At 44.6% G+C, this 14,015-nt stretch overlaps 1 protein-coding gene across 1 annotated transcript; it reads right to left on the reverse strand.

Moving 5' to 3' along the window:
* Positions 1–74: 74 nt before the first annotated feature.
* LOC121309121 (EVI5-like protein) lies at positions 75–4,507 on the reverse strand (the record flags this gene model as incomplete). Its single annotated transcript, XM_041242013.1, has 5 exons — positions 4,266–4,507; positions 3,116–3,305; positions 1,876–2,100; positions 951–1,025; positions 75–300 (listed from the first exon to the last, which is right to left on the reverse strand). Coding segments are annotated over exons 1-5 (955 nt in total), but the record flags the coding sequence as incomplete, so codon positions are not given.
* Positions 4,508–14,015: the final 9,508 nt, after the last annotated feature.

A 14,015-nucleotide genomic window follows, 5' to 3' on the forward strand; every position in this document is an offset into this window, starting at 1 on the left:
AGAAGTCTTCATTGAAGATAGCTGGTACTGCACATGTAACCCAACAGCAGGGCCTGTGCAACTTTGACAAATGCCTGAGAGACGGGACTGCATTGATTGATCGACTGCTTTACAAAAATGAGGACCTGTGTATGGACTGGACAGGACAAGGCAGTGTGTGAGAGCGCCCCCTACCTGCAGCATGTACTCAAACTGGTAGATGCACAGGCCCAGCTCGGCCATGCTGGGTTTGAAGAGCTCTCGTAGACGATACTCCTGCATCAAGCGGACGAACACGCAGAACGCCTCCTCCTCCGGCATCTGCAAGGAAGTCGAATTTGCTCTTACTTATAAACTTACTGTGTGCTTTATTTTGGTCTTTCTTGAACTGATTTTATTGTACTTTGATATCTGCTTTTATCTTAACGTGATAACCTGTAATGTGATACTTTGCACTGTGATAACTTGGAACAATTGCAAGTCGCCCTGGATAAGGGTGTCTGCTAAGAAATAAATAATAATAATAATAATAATAATAATAATAATAATAATAATAATAATAATAATAATAAAAAGGAAACAGAGAACACTGGCGCTCAGCTGCAGTCGTGGGAGTGGCATTGATAAACTCAGGGACATTGTGACCTGGCATAATGTTCTTTGTTGGATCATCAGAACTCACGCCAAGAAGTCAGTTTGTTTCCTCATCACAGAGGGAGCAGAGCTCACAAAGTTCAGCTTCCCACACATGCAGTTCGGTAAGTTACACTAGACAGGCTTGAGAGTGCGAGCGAGACAAGCCTACCTGAATTCTCTCCTGACGCCAGCCCATCCCCGTGCCTGAGCTTTCTCCCTTTGTCATTAGAGGGAACAGATCATTACCCGTTTAAAACTAGGTGCCACGTGTGTTCTGTCTAATGATAACTGGTATTGTGTGCCGCTCCTTTGTAAAATGATTTAGGTTTATTTACCTGCATGAGAAGCAGCCCCACGATGAAGGCGCTGCCCTGGCAGTACCCCACCTCCCTATCCACCAGTGAGTACGCCTGCAACACAAGCACACACAGGGAGCCCCACTGAAACCACAGCTATTCCATTTCCAACATCGGACATGACAAGAGATCTGCTCTCTTTAAAAGACCAGCCCGCTTTCCTGGACTGTCATCCATGTACATTAATAAACAGCCACTAAAAAAAATCTACAAAGCTGCAGCTGAGATGGAAATAAGACTCCTGTTGCGTGGCAGTCTGATCCACTCCTGGTTTTACTATGAGTTTAATAAATCACAAAGCTGAGCTTGTTACCCACACAATCAAGCTTGTAGTAAAACCTGGAAAGGGTGTAACTGCTATCCAACAGGAGGCTTTTTGCCTCTGAAGCAGCCAAGAGATGTTAAACTATACCACCCTTGAAACACCCAGCATAGGCTAGGTGTTCAAGGACTTAGTGAGAGCTGGCTGAGAAACGATTTGGTTAAAGCTGTAAATAAGTAATTAAATAAATAGGTTAAGATCTAGTGGGGTGTCCAAGTTTTAGTCATATGACAGATTTGCAATAACCAAGCACATAATGCCAAAATAATCTGCCAAAATGTTTTGACTAGAAGTCTTTTCAGTGTCTTGAAATGAACAGACTTGGAGTCTAACAAGTGCGTCCTTGAATTTGTTTAGCTCCTCCGAGTATTTCAGAACGTCGCCAGTGTAAAAGGCTGATTCGCAGTGCACCTTAGCACCCTGGCTTTTGCGCTTCTCCTAGTCAATATCAACGCAAGCATGCCCCTACACTGCGGCTGCTAACCCGATATTTGGCTGGCTGCTGCTTTTGAAATTGGATTACCAGCACAGCCGTGCCTGCTGATTTTTGTGATGCCCGGTTATTAGGAGGGTCCCCTCTACCTTCATGACGTTGAAGAGCACCTCCTGCCCCAGGGAGTCCTGCCCTTTGAAGAAGTCGTGCTCGGGGTAGGTGCGAGCGATGTCCCTGCGGATCAGCTTCTCGCACGGAGACGACATCTTCAGCAGCTCGGAGTACTGGTTCTTCACTGGCATGTCCGTCGCGTTGCCTAGCAACTGCCACACGATGGCCCGGAAGTGATGCGGGATGCCCTTCCGGATCAGTTCCTGTGGGGAGGGTGCAGCGGTTCAGAAGGACATCACTCAGAAGCGTGACACGTCTGTGTGTGTGTGTGTGTGTGTGTGTGTGTGTGTGTGTCGTTTCCATTTCATCCCACGGCATACTAACAAGGAGCGCAAACAGGAAAGGCAGGACAGCTGCTGTGTTTAGCTGGGATTCTCAGTCTGATTCTTCAGGTTAAAGTAGACAGGAGAAGTGTGTTTGGTTGACACGTCCACTTGTCCGATCCATAACTATCAGACGCTCAACAGTGCTAACTTAAGAAAGAAACAATAAATTCAATGACAAACGTTTCCACTAAAAGTCTTTCTCAGTGTCTTCCCTTTAATTTGAAGGTTATCGAAGGAAATACCTTTTGAGATTTTCAGAGCTGGAGACAGACCTCTGGTCGAAATATTCGCAGTTGAATTAATTAAGTTAATTTCTTAAAATTAGCCCAATTGAGTGTCGAGCAGTTATTGATTGCACAATAATTATTGATCGGACAAGTAGCTATGTCAGCACCATACTCCATACAGCTATGGAATATCACCCTATAGAATTAACACATTTTGCTTCATAAATCGAACGAAACCTGCTGAATAATGTTATGTTAACATAGTGAATTACATACCGCTTTGTAGTTTTCCCCATATACTTAACAAAACATGTGACATTTCGAAATTTAACATGAAATACTATACTGCTATTATGGCTTCCGGTAGCTTTTTGTAGTTTCTTCGATTACAAGATGTTAAATAAAAGATCTAAATTCTGTTAATTTAGGGTATTTTTTATTATGATTCTAGGTGATGCAAAACTTTTAGCCATAGAAGTACTCTCTATTACAACAAAGTTACGGGCAAATATATACAAATATTATAGACAAAATCAACTGTGCAACCAAACACACCTAGAAACTAGACACAGGGGTCCTGGCTGCTGTAGCGTGAAGAACCAGCCCGATGACTCTTGTTATGTGAATGGAGTTCCTCTTGGTGTTTGTGACGCTGCGTGTCTCACCTTGAGCAGCTTGTCCTTCTTGCGCCTCCACTCGTCCCACTCGGTGACGATGCGGCCCCACAGGATCCAGGTGTCCTCCTCCAGGTGGCTCAGGTTACTGCTGGCTGAGGAGCTGGAGACCAGAGAGGAGCCGCTGTTCCTGCGGGAGCCGCTCATTGAGCGCATCGACTTCGAGTCAGCTTCTAGCAACCTGAGCGAGAGAGAGAGAGACAGAGAGAGGCAGTGAGCTTCTTGAATTAGCACCCCAAGACTTTGAGCTTCTTAAAACCTGACAGAGAAAGAGGGAGGGAGAGAGAGGCAGAGAGAAAGACAGAGTCATTGAGCTTCTTGAACCAGCATCCTTACACAGCTCCTCAGCAGAGCCCCCTCTACCCCCTCAGCATTACCAGCTCTGCTCCTCAGCAGTGCCCCCTCTACCCCCTCAGCATTACCAGCTCTGCTCCTCAGCAGAGCCCCCTCTACCCCCTCAGCATTACCAGCTCTGCTCCTCAGCAGTGCCCCCTCTACCCCCTCAGCATTACCAGCTCTGCTCCTCAGCAGAGCCCCCTCTACCCCCTCAGCATTACCAGCTCTGCTCCTCAGCAGAGCCCCCTCTACCCCCTCAGCATTACCAGCTCTGCTCCTCAGCAGAGCCCCCTCTACCCCCTCAGCATTACCAGCTCTGCTCCTCAGCAGAGCCCCCTCTACCCCCTCAGCATTACCAGCTCTGCTCCTCAGCAGAGCCCCCTCTACCCCCTCAGCATTACCAGCTCTGCTCCTCAGCAGAGCCCCCTCTACCCCCTCAGCATTACCAGCTCTGCTCCTCAGCAGAGCCCCCTCTACCCCCTCAGCATTACCAGCTCTGCTCCTCAGCAGAGCCCCCTCTACCCCCTCAGTATTACCAGCTCTGCTCCTCAGCAGCGCCCCCTCTACCCCCTCAGTATTACCAGCTCTGCTCCTCAGCAGCGCCCCCTCTACCCCCTCAGTATTACCAGCTCTGCTCCTCAGCAGTGCCCCCTCTAGTGGATGCCCTCAGTATTACCAGCTCTGCTCCTCATACCCCCTCAGTATTAGCTCTGCTCCTCAGCAATGCCCCCTCTAGTGGATGCCCTCAGTATTACCTGCTCTACTCCTCAGCAGTACCCCCTCTAGTGGATGCCCTCAGTATTACCTGTTCTGCTCCTCCAGCTTGGCCAGCAGCTCCAGCTCATCGGGGCTCAGGCTGTCGGAGTCGGCGGGGGAGCAGGCTGGCACAGACAGGGTGGCATCGTGCGAGAAGGAGTCCGGGCTGAGCCCTGGGCTGCCCGCTGAGTTGGGGTCCGCTTCCAGAGCGGAGGGAGGGGTGGAGGGCTCCATGTGCTCCAGAACGGGGCTACCAGCTGGGTTCAATTCCAATGTGGGGGTCGACATGCCTGCTGACTCTCCTTGGGGGGGGGGGGCGGGGGGGGGGGGCATCACCTCCCGGCGTGCCGCCTCAGCCTCCCCGGTCCATCTACCAGCACTCTGCGGGCTTTCTGACCCCCCCGGCAGGATCATAAGGAAGGCTAGTGGAGCAAAGGGCCTTCTGAATAATAATGATTCCTCACCTGTGAACACAAGGAAGGGGGGCTGATTATATTAGCAAGACATAAGTCCACTCTCTTTGGTTCGCTAGCTGACTGAATCACATTGAAAGACAAGCGGAAACTTTTCATATCAAATGTTAGAACTTTCTTTCAGCATATACCACCACTGAGAAAAAAACGCTGATCAAAAACTCCCGAAAACCAAAATAAAACCAAAATATCCAATAACGCTAAATTTAGAGACACGAAAATAAACTTCTGAAACTCAATGACAAAGTGTTTTTGCTTTTATAAGGAGCGCTCAAAATGTGTGTGCACTGGTTTTACAGCCCCAGATTAGCACAACCTTACCCAAGATAACGTGAGTAAGGCTGTATTTTTTTTTTCCCCCATGGCTATCACGTTTTCTGTGAAATTTACCTGCCACAATGCATTTAGGAACCTGGCAGTGAAAAGAAGCGGTCGGCTGACGGCACACACTTCAGAGGACAGCGTCTTCGTTGCTCCGGGTCTGCGTGGGGGTGGTGGAGGCGAGCTGAGCAACAAAAATACTTGGCCGTTCCAAATTGGGAGAAAAAAAATGATAAAAGCAATTAGCAACTACTACTGAAAAAAAAGATATATATATATATACACACACACACACACACACACACACACACACACACTGTCAGCGATGCTTCATGCAGTATAGCTGTGGTATGCATGAATAATAAAGCACTAAACATCCATACCACTTCAGGACGTGATTCATGCATGATAAACCACAAGCTCTGACACAGATCAGTGAGCGACCCTAAAAACAGATCCTATAAAACGTAATCAGTTACAGCACATGCTTAGTATAACATGTTTACAGCATGATTCCCAAAAACAGAGACGTGGAAATCAGCAAAAAGCTGGCGGGTGTGTGTGTACAATCCTGGCATTGTCTGAAAGCAGTGTTTGGTTTGGTTAACGCGCCCTGCCGGGGTTGTACTGCAGCCCTCCACACTCCCTGCTCCCTCCCTGGCACATAAGCAGGGCTATTGTCTCTGCTGCCCTTCCCTTCCCAGAGCGCTCCCTCCATCTATACAAACCACAGATTGCAAAGGAGGAGACCGGCCTCCACCCAGCAGCATGCAGCCTGAATGCATACAAAGCAAGCTCTCTGATACAAGCCAACTGGGATCAGGGAGGAGGGAGTTTGCAAAACATGCAAACTGAAGGTTTCTGTTTGGATAATCCATTACAACATTGTTATTTCCATCTGAATTCACAGTCTACCCCTCTACTCTACCTTGAAATACATAGCCTGATGTACTGCACAGAGATGTGTAGGTATGGTTTGCACATTTTCTACAGACAGAAGCAAGCAGAAGCAAGTGTGAAAAACGATTTCTGCTACAGCGAGAGACAATGACCGCGCACGCAATGTATTACCTTAGAATAAAACGACTAGTAGCCCTAAAAAGAAAAAAGTGTTTTTTACTTTACAGAGAAATGCATTTTTATATAGCATCCTTCACACCACGGCACCCCAGAGCTCTGTACAAAGATAAATACAAAACAAGAGAGCTTATCTGTACAATACACTAAAGCCACAAGCAATCATATAGAAGCACGTTCAAAAAAGGATGTCTTCAACCTAGACTTAGAAGAATCCAACGTATCAAACCGCCTGATCTCAACCGGAACAGAGTTCCACGAGCGAGAGGCACAGCAGCAAAAAGCACCAGCTCCACATGACCAAGATGATTTTACAGAACAACTACAGTTCTGCATTTTCTGATCTCAAAAAACAAAATAGGAAGATACAGAGGTAGCAGTTCTTGCAGATAGGATGGCCCTAATCCACCCTTATAAGTTCTTACTGCAACCCTAAAATCCATTCGATAGCTTTAGAATTAGATTGTATGGCTACAGCCTAAAGTTTTGCTTCACCCTATAGAATTGCTTTATCTAGTCGAATGAAAACTGCCCTAGCTGTATGGTCAATGCACTGGATGTCGCCTAAACACAGAATAAGATACTATAATAAGTACTGGAACTCTGACAAATGCTTAATGGTAATTGGTGGATTTGTCACCCGTGTGTCACAACAGTATTACTCTTAGAATCTGACTCTTGCCAGCTTGATTCAGACCAGACCTCGCAGCTTGTACACGAGGACCATTCCTCTGCCCTCCTTGGCTCTCCTCTGCCGTGGATATTTCCTCCAAGGCTGCGGTGCGGGTCTCAGGGGTCCCTGGAGGTCAGATCTGAGCAGAGCAACTCCAACGAGCTCTGGCAAATTCGCCTAAAGCGACGGTTGCCTCCAGTTCATCTGCACTGCATCCTGCTTGACTTTTTTTCTGCCTAACACACACACTATAAATCAGATATTCCTATTCAACTCTGGTCATCTGCCCTTAGGGCACTACAGCAATCTTGTTTTGTTTGAATCAGATGCTATAATCCAATACAACATGCATTTTTAAAACTCCCCCGCTATCATGTCATGCTTTGATTTTGTTTCAGGGACACGTGGGGACCGAATAGCTGCAATTAAACTGGGTGAAAAGCAAAGGCGCGTTTCATTTGTACACAGTGTGCCAGCTACGTATTTTGAGCTGAAAACAAAGCAGAGCTTTTAAAAAGCTGTTCGGGCCCAATGAAACGTGTGTGTTTCGTATTTAACAGGCTGGTAATGTTTTAAAAACAGGGGTATGCATGCAGGTTGACCTGCCAAAGGTAAGCCTGTAAGCTTTTAACACAAGCAGAGCTGTCGAGTTTCACAAGGGCCATGGTCCTATACCACTCATTCACAGCATAAGGGATTTATCATGCCATCCACTTGTAACGGCTATGGCCAAAGGTTTTGCACAGCCCTATAGAATTAACTCATTCTGTGTCAAAGTCAAATTAAATCTGTTTTTTGAAAGTGGTTTTGTTTCTGTACTAGATTGTCCCTGCCACCACACTGCTTCCTGTGCTGAACTTCCTGTGTGAGCAAGATGTGCATCTATAGTGGTATACACCAGCCCGGCAACAAACATACAAAACAAGTCTGTTCGATAACTTCCACGCACCTCGGCATGACTCTAAATTCTAAATCACAGCTACAGCATCAGTGTGACCAAAAATGTTACCGATCATGAAATGGCAGTCAACAGCAGAATGACAATCTGATTAGTGGTACTGAATATATTTCTCTACATAAGGACTTTCATTTTGGTTTCATTTACAATGACCGAGTTACAGGATGTGGAATGACTGTTATATATATATATACACACTGCACGCAGGCAATAAAAATGTGCATTATAAACATCATATGGGAGCTACTGAAATTGAAGAAGGAATCTATGAAAAAGACCTAGGAGTTTATGTTGACTCAGAAATGTCTTCATCTAGACAATGTGGGGAAGCTATAAAAAAAAAAAAAAAAAAAAAGGACAATATATCTGAGCATCTTGTTGACAAAAGTGTTGAATTTAAAACATGGGAAGTAATGATTAAACTGTACAATGCATTTGTAAGACCTCATCTTGAATATTGTGTTCAGTTCTGGTCACCTCGCTACAAAATGGTTCCAGAATTATTCCGGGTTTAAAAGGCAATGTCACACACAGACAGGCTAAAATAATTGAATCTGTTCAGTCTTGAACAAAGAAGACTACGCGGCGACCTGATTCAAGCATTCAAAATTCTAAAAGGTAGTGACAATGTCGACCCAGGGGACTTTTTCTAACTGAAAAAAGAAACAAGGACCAGGGGTCACAAATGGAGATTAGATAAAGGGGCATTCAGAAGAGAAAATAGGAGGCACTTTTTTACACAGAGAATTGTGAGGGTCTGGAACCAACTCCCCAGTAATGTTGTTGAAGCTGACACCCTGGGATCCTTCAAGAAGCTGCTTGATGAGATTCTGGGATCAATAAGCTACTAACAACCAAACGAGCAACGTGGGCCGATGGCCTCCTTACACACACTCACACATATGCAAATCTCCTAACTTTATTGACACAATAGAAATATTCTTTCACTGAATCACATCAAGTAAGATTCCCCTCAGCGATCAGGATGCTAGGCCCTCCTTTAAAAGAGATCCAACTAATCATAATATAAAGGAATATATTTTTGACAACATGTTTGTGGTTGGGTTTAGGTTAAGGGTTTGGTTGCCATGAAGTTTAGGGTTACCCACCAAAACGGCACCTCCGAACTGGGGGAGGGGGGCTAAAAGTTTAAACTCTCTTTGGAAATGCTACTTGCATCCAACAGGAAACATTGATAATAATATAACTGCTCCACTGTCTGTTGCAGTAACATTGTACCCTTTTTGACAACTTCCTGAAAACCGGGCCATTCCAGGGAAAACTGGGTCAACCCTAATGAGGTTTATTCACAAAGCATTAGCAGCCCGACACTAAATGCCTAAGGTCCCTGTATAGTGTTTCATTACAGAGGCATTTACAGGGCAACCCTACAGCTAAAAGCCGTTGTGGGCTACAGTATTTCAATTGGAAGACCCCTGCAAAATGACTAGAGCTGCGTGATTCGGGTCCATTTACCAGAGCCTTTGTTTGCACAGCCATTTCATTCTAGTATTCGGTACTAAGTATAATTGCACTGCAAAAAAAAAGGCGATCGGTTGATATAATTCTACCTTCCATTGCACAGCACCGTATACCGAAATAATGCGATCAATTAGACGGCAAAACCTTGTTTTCAGGCCGACGTTTCTAATTCATTGTCACGTATCCTGATCGCTCATATCGTACATCAGTACGAACTGAAATAAAATTTGCATTGAGGACGTGCCGATTCAGATAACGCGGCGTTGTTGTGTTTATATCGTATTGATTATACTGTATTATTATTATTATTATTATTATTATTATTATTATTATTATTATTAATCAGGTTCTTTCTTTTTTTATCGGTAGGATTTTATTATTATACTACAAAAAAAAAAAAAAAAAAATAGGGAAGCAGGAATTTCCTATTGCATTATTATCCCGTCCCTTCCCCCTCTCCCTCTTCCTCTCTCTTTCTCTCTCTTTCTCTCTCTGCAGATGTGTGATGCTATGCTATGCTGTGCTGTGCTGTGCTGTGCAATGCAATCCTGCAAGCCCGATCTTATTATCATTCCCTTGCATGCATGCTACTGACTCACGGCGACAACCCCAAAAAAATAACGAGCGGAGACTCACCTGCCCGGACCTACACCTCCCTGTCCGTCGCGGCGGTATTAAGAGCCTCAGATGCTGGACGCACTCCCACCTCCCTCCTGCCGGAGACGGGCATGGCCGAGGGCTTTCACTGTGAGCAGAGCAGATCCCTTTTGAAACGCGAATATCTCACCGGGGCTGCGGCTTCCCTGCTTCCCAGTCACTTCATGCTTTCATAGGCGGATACTTGGTGGGGGAAAAAAAAAAAAAAAAAATTCTCAGCTGTCACTTACTTCGACCAAACAGGTTCCCCGAGGCCACGCCCCCCCCTGTTCACATCAGCCAATCGCTGCGCCAGCTAGCCATTCACTATTTGTATTGACGGTTTGGCGAACCAGTTGAATAAGGGGAGAGGTTTGAAGGACAAGCCGACTCGCCAATTGGGTGATTTTTTTAAAATCTCTGTTTATACGAGCGTTGTCTCGGTTAATGTTTTCATCGCTTTCCATTGAGGCGGAGCGCACCAATCAGAAAGAGGGAGACGTTTTGATTGTCAGCGGGCTTGACCAATCGCACGGAGTTTTTATTCTATGGAGAATGGCTATGTGTCGTCTATTTAATTTTTTTTTTAAATTATCATCCTTACAAAAGAGCTTTTATTTAATATGACCGGGTGCTGTTTTAAATACAGCTATAAACTATATATAGATCAAAAATCAGAATTCAATTATGTGTGGATTACCGTAAAAAACACAGCGATTCCACATCAGAAAAGATATATAGTAAGCTGACTCATCGAGTCACTAATGCACCACAGTTTATCCTGTCAATTAATGTAGGTTACCATTGCAACAAAATGATCTCATATCAGCAGGAAACTCAAGCTGTAAACAGCACTAATCGATCTTGATCAGGTTTTTACTCAGTTTGATTTTGCTTCAACCTCTTCAAGGTTTTCTTTTTTTTTTGTTTTTTTTTTTTTTAGATTTCAACAAATAATTGAATGCCATTGTTCTTAGTATTTTGCTTTTGTTTATAATGAGTTATTGTCTGTCTTTTTCAGGTCTGTTTGTCTTTCCATGCCGGTCTGCCTGTCTGTCTTTATACGTAGGTCTCGCTAATTGCACGGGGCGGCTTTGCTAATACAGTTTAAGGTACTTTTGCAAAGTTTATAATCACGTATAAGGGATACCTAAACTAAGATGTTACTGAAACAATTTGCGCGGAAGTTGGAGCCCCCACGGTGTATTTAAAAACAGCGCTGCGGGGGTTTTGATTATAAAGACAAAAGTTTTCTGAACTTGTTAAACAGATTATTTTATTGTTGTCATTTTCATATTCCCCGGAGGGAGTTATGACGAACACAGAACCATGCACCTTTAAAAAATAAAAGTTACAGCTCAGTTATTTCCTGCTCGTTTGTACAATTGCAAGAAAAAATCATGTTACAAAAATGAGGACAAAACACACTGATGAAGAAAACTTGAAAGTAGTTGTTTGGTTAAAGGCGTTAATGAAAGACTGTAGTAAACGCTTTGAACATTTGGCCCTGTGTACCAAACCGCTTGACTCCAGCGAACTAGTTTTGTTTTCCCCAAGGAGTGCAGCCAGTATTACACACCACCAGAGGGAGCGCTCCCTCTTAACACTGAAACAAGCAGCTAGTGACTTGGACACCACACAGCACATGAAAATAATAGCATTTAATGACAATTACATAATTAACACTAATTATCTTAATTAACGACATAGCATTGAAGTAATTAGTCTCAAAGGGATAGGCTACTATCAACAACAATCAACATGTTTTTCAATCAGACATGGCACAGTTAAACAAACAGCCCATCATTTTATTGTGCAGTCTATTTTTTGATATAGTATATAGTGCGAGATGATGCACACAAAACAAAAGGGTATTTGAAATGACAAGTGGCATGGCAAATGGACTTCAGTGTACCACAAGGACAAACATTTCCTTTTCGAATGTTGTTCTTAATTACAGCGTGGTTCGTGGAGCCACGTGGTCTTCTTCTTCTTGGGTGGCTTTGGTTCTGGTGTCTTCTCCAGTTTCATTGCTATCTGACACCTACAAACAGGAGCACGGGAACAAATAGAGAGACGTGGCTTTTCACACCATTGCTGTGGATTGTGAGTTGCCTTGAGGTCATTATATCTAAATACCGACTGCTAGCAGAAATTGACATGGAAGCATGCTCAACAAGACAGTGCTGCAGCAGCTGCTGTACTGCAGACAGCATGCATGTTTTAAATGACTGGATGCTTCTAATTTTCAAGGCAAAGGGAATGAGAGGAGTAATAAAACTGATCATGTTTCTAATGCTATTGAGAGGAGAGCGAATTGATTTGAAAGCCTCGGGTCACACTCCTTTAACCCTTTACTGTACCCATAATGAACCACCAGCAGGATGAAAATCTATGGGAAATATCATATGAGAGCACTTTGACATAAGTTGCAGCACTTTGACATAAGTAGAGTAACTCAGGGTTTAAAATGATTGGAGAGATCAAACCTGTGCAGAAACACATGGAATGAAATCTGGTAAACAATTAACCACAGTGACCTTGCAAAAGAGAGTAGTTAGGGGTTGGTTGCACCCAAATGGAGAAAACAGCTGAAGGGCTCAATGTAATTAACAAGATAACAAACTGCAACCAGACTGTGGTCACATGTGTCCTGAGCCCATCTGGTACAAACACCAGGCACGGAGGCGACACAGATAGAGAAGCCTCTAATACCTCCAGGAGCATCGTGGACCATCAGCGAATCAGTCTGAGAGCTCTCTCCAGGGGTCAGGCAATCTGATCAAGTGTCTATCTCTGTTAATACTAGCGGCACATATTGCATCTAAACAATACATGTAGAATGTGACTTGGGCATTTGGAACTAATAAATGGTAACACATTTGAAACATGGTCTGGTTTCATCCTTGTAACAAAGTAGCTAATTCCGTGTTCACCTTCAATCATGAAGCTTACACTGAAGTCATGTATCTCCGTGGGGCTGGCTAGTGTAAACGGCAGTGCAGTACCTGGGACAGGGGGACGCCCCCTGCACGCTGACCACCCCAAAGTGTCCGGTCCTGCCCCCGAGCCGCTGGCCGTGCCCATGCCGGGACTCACAGCAGGCGCTCAGACGCTGCACCACCACCCCATCCAGAGAGAAGCGTAGACTGAACCCGAAGCCAGGGCTACGATGGGAGCGAATCCGAAAGCGCTCTGCAACGGAGACACAGCACGCGGTTAATAACGATAACAATCATAATCATAATAATACAAGCAAGAGCAATAACCATACCACCACTACTACTACTACTAACAACAACAACAACAACAACAACAACAATAATAATAATAATAATAATAATAATAATAATAATAATAATAATAGCAAGAACAAAGAAGTGCTTTACAAAGAAGGTGAATCCAGCCCTAGTTGACCACCTTTGTCTGGGATAATGTGACCTGTCAACTTGCCCCCCCTTCTTTCAGTACATATAGATGTCGAGTTGGAGGGGTTAGCAGAGTCGATCAGTCACATGGACTGAATGGGATGAGGGAGGCTGTTCAGTCCAGGCACTTAGGATTCTCCAGCCGAGCTCCAAGCAGCTCAAAACCAGGCAAAGCAGGTTAGTAATCCTAACTTGTTGCATCCTCTTTCACATTGTATCATTTGCACTTACTGTAAACTACTGCATTTAAATATAAATCTTGCATTGTAACCCTGTACTGTAACGCCTTGGATAAAGGCATCTGCCAAAAAAATAACTAATGCTAGTAATAGCAAGAAGGTCCTTCTCCCTGCACTTGCCTTGCTCCAGCAGCTTTCCCTTGAAGACGCAGAGGTCCCCCCCCCCACAGTGCTGCTGGTAGACAGCCACCTCGTCTCGGGGGTCCTGGCGTTCACAGGGCAAGCTCACCTGCTTCCCAAGGTAGATGAGGGTCACCACCGCAGACTCTGCCCTGCTGCCTGGCTCACCTTTCAGGGAGCCCTGCAAGAACTGGGGTGCGTTCAACGGATCCCTCCTAAGAGTTTCCCACAGTAAAAGCATAGCAAAGTGTAATAAAGCATAGGGAAAGCATTGCAAAGTGTAATAAAGCATAGGAAAAGGATAGCAAGGCAATGGTAAGCATTGTAAAGCATAGCGAGGTATGGCAAAGCAAACATATATATATATATACACACATGGTGATAATAACAGA

This window comes from Polyodon spathula, unplaced genomic scaffold (genome assembly GCF_017654505.1).
Source record: "Polyodon spathula isolate WHYD16114869_AA unplaced genomic scaffold, ASM1765450v1 scaffolds_885, whole genome shotgun sequence".
NCBI lineage: Eukaryota > Metazoa > Chordata > Actinopteri > Acipenseriformes > Polyodontidae > Polyodon > Polyodon spathula.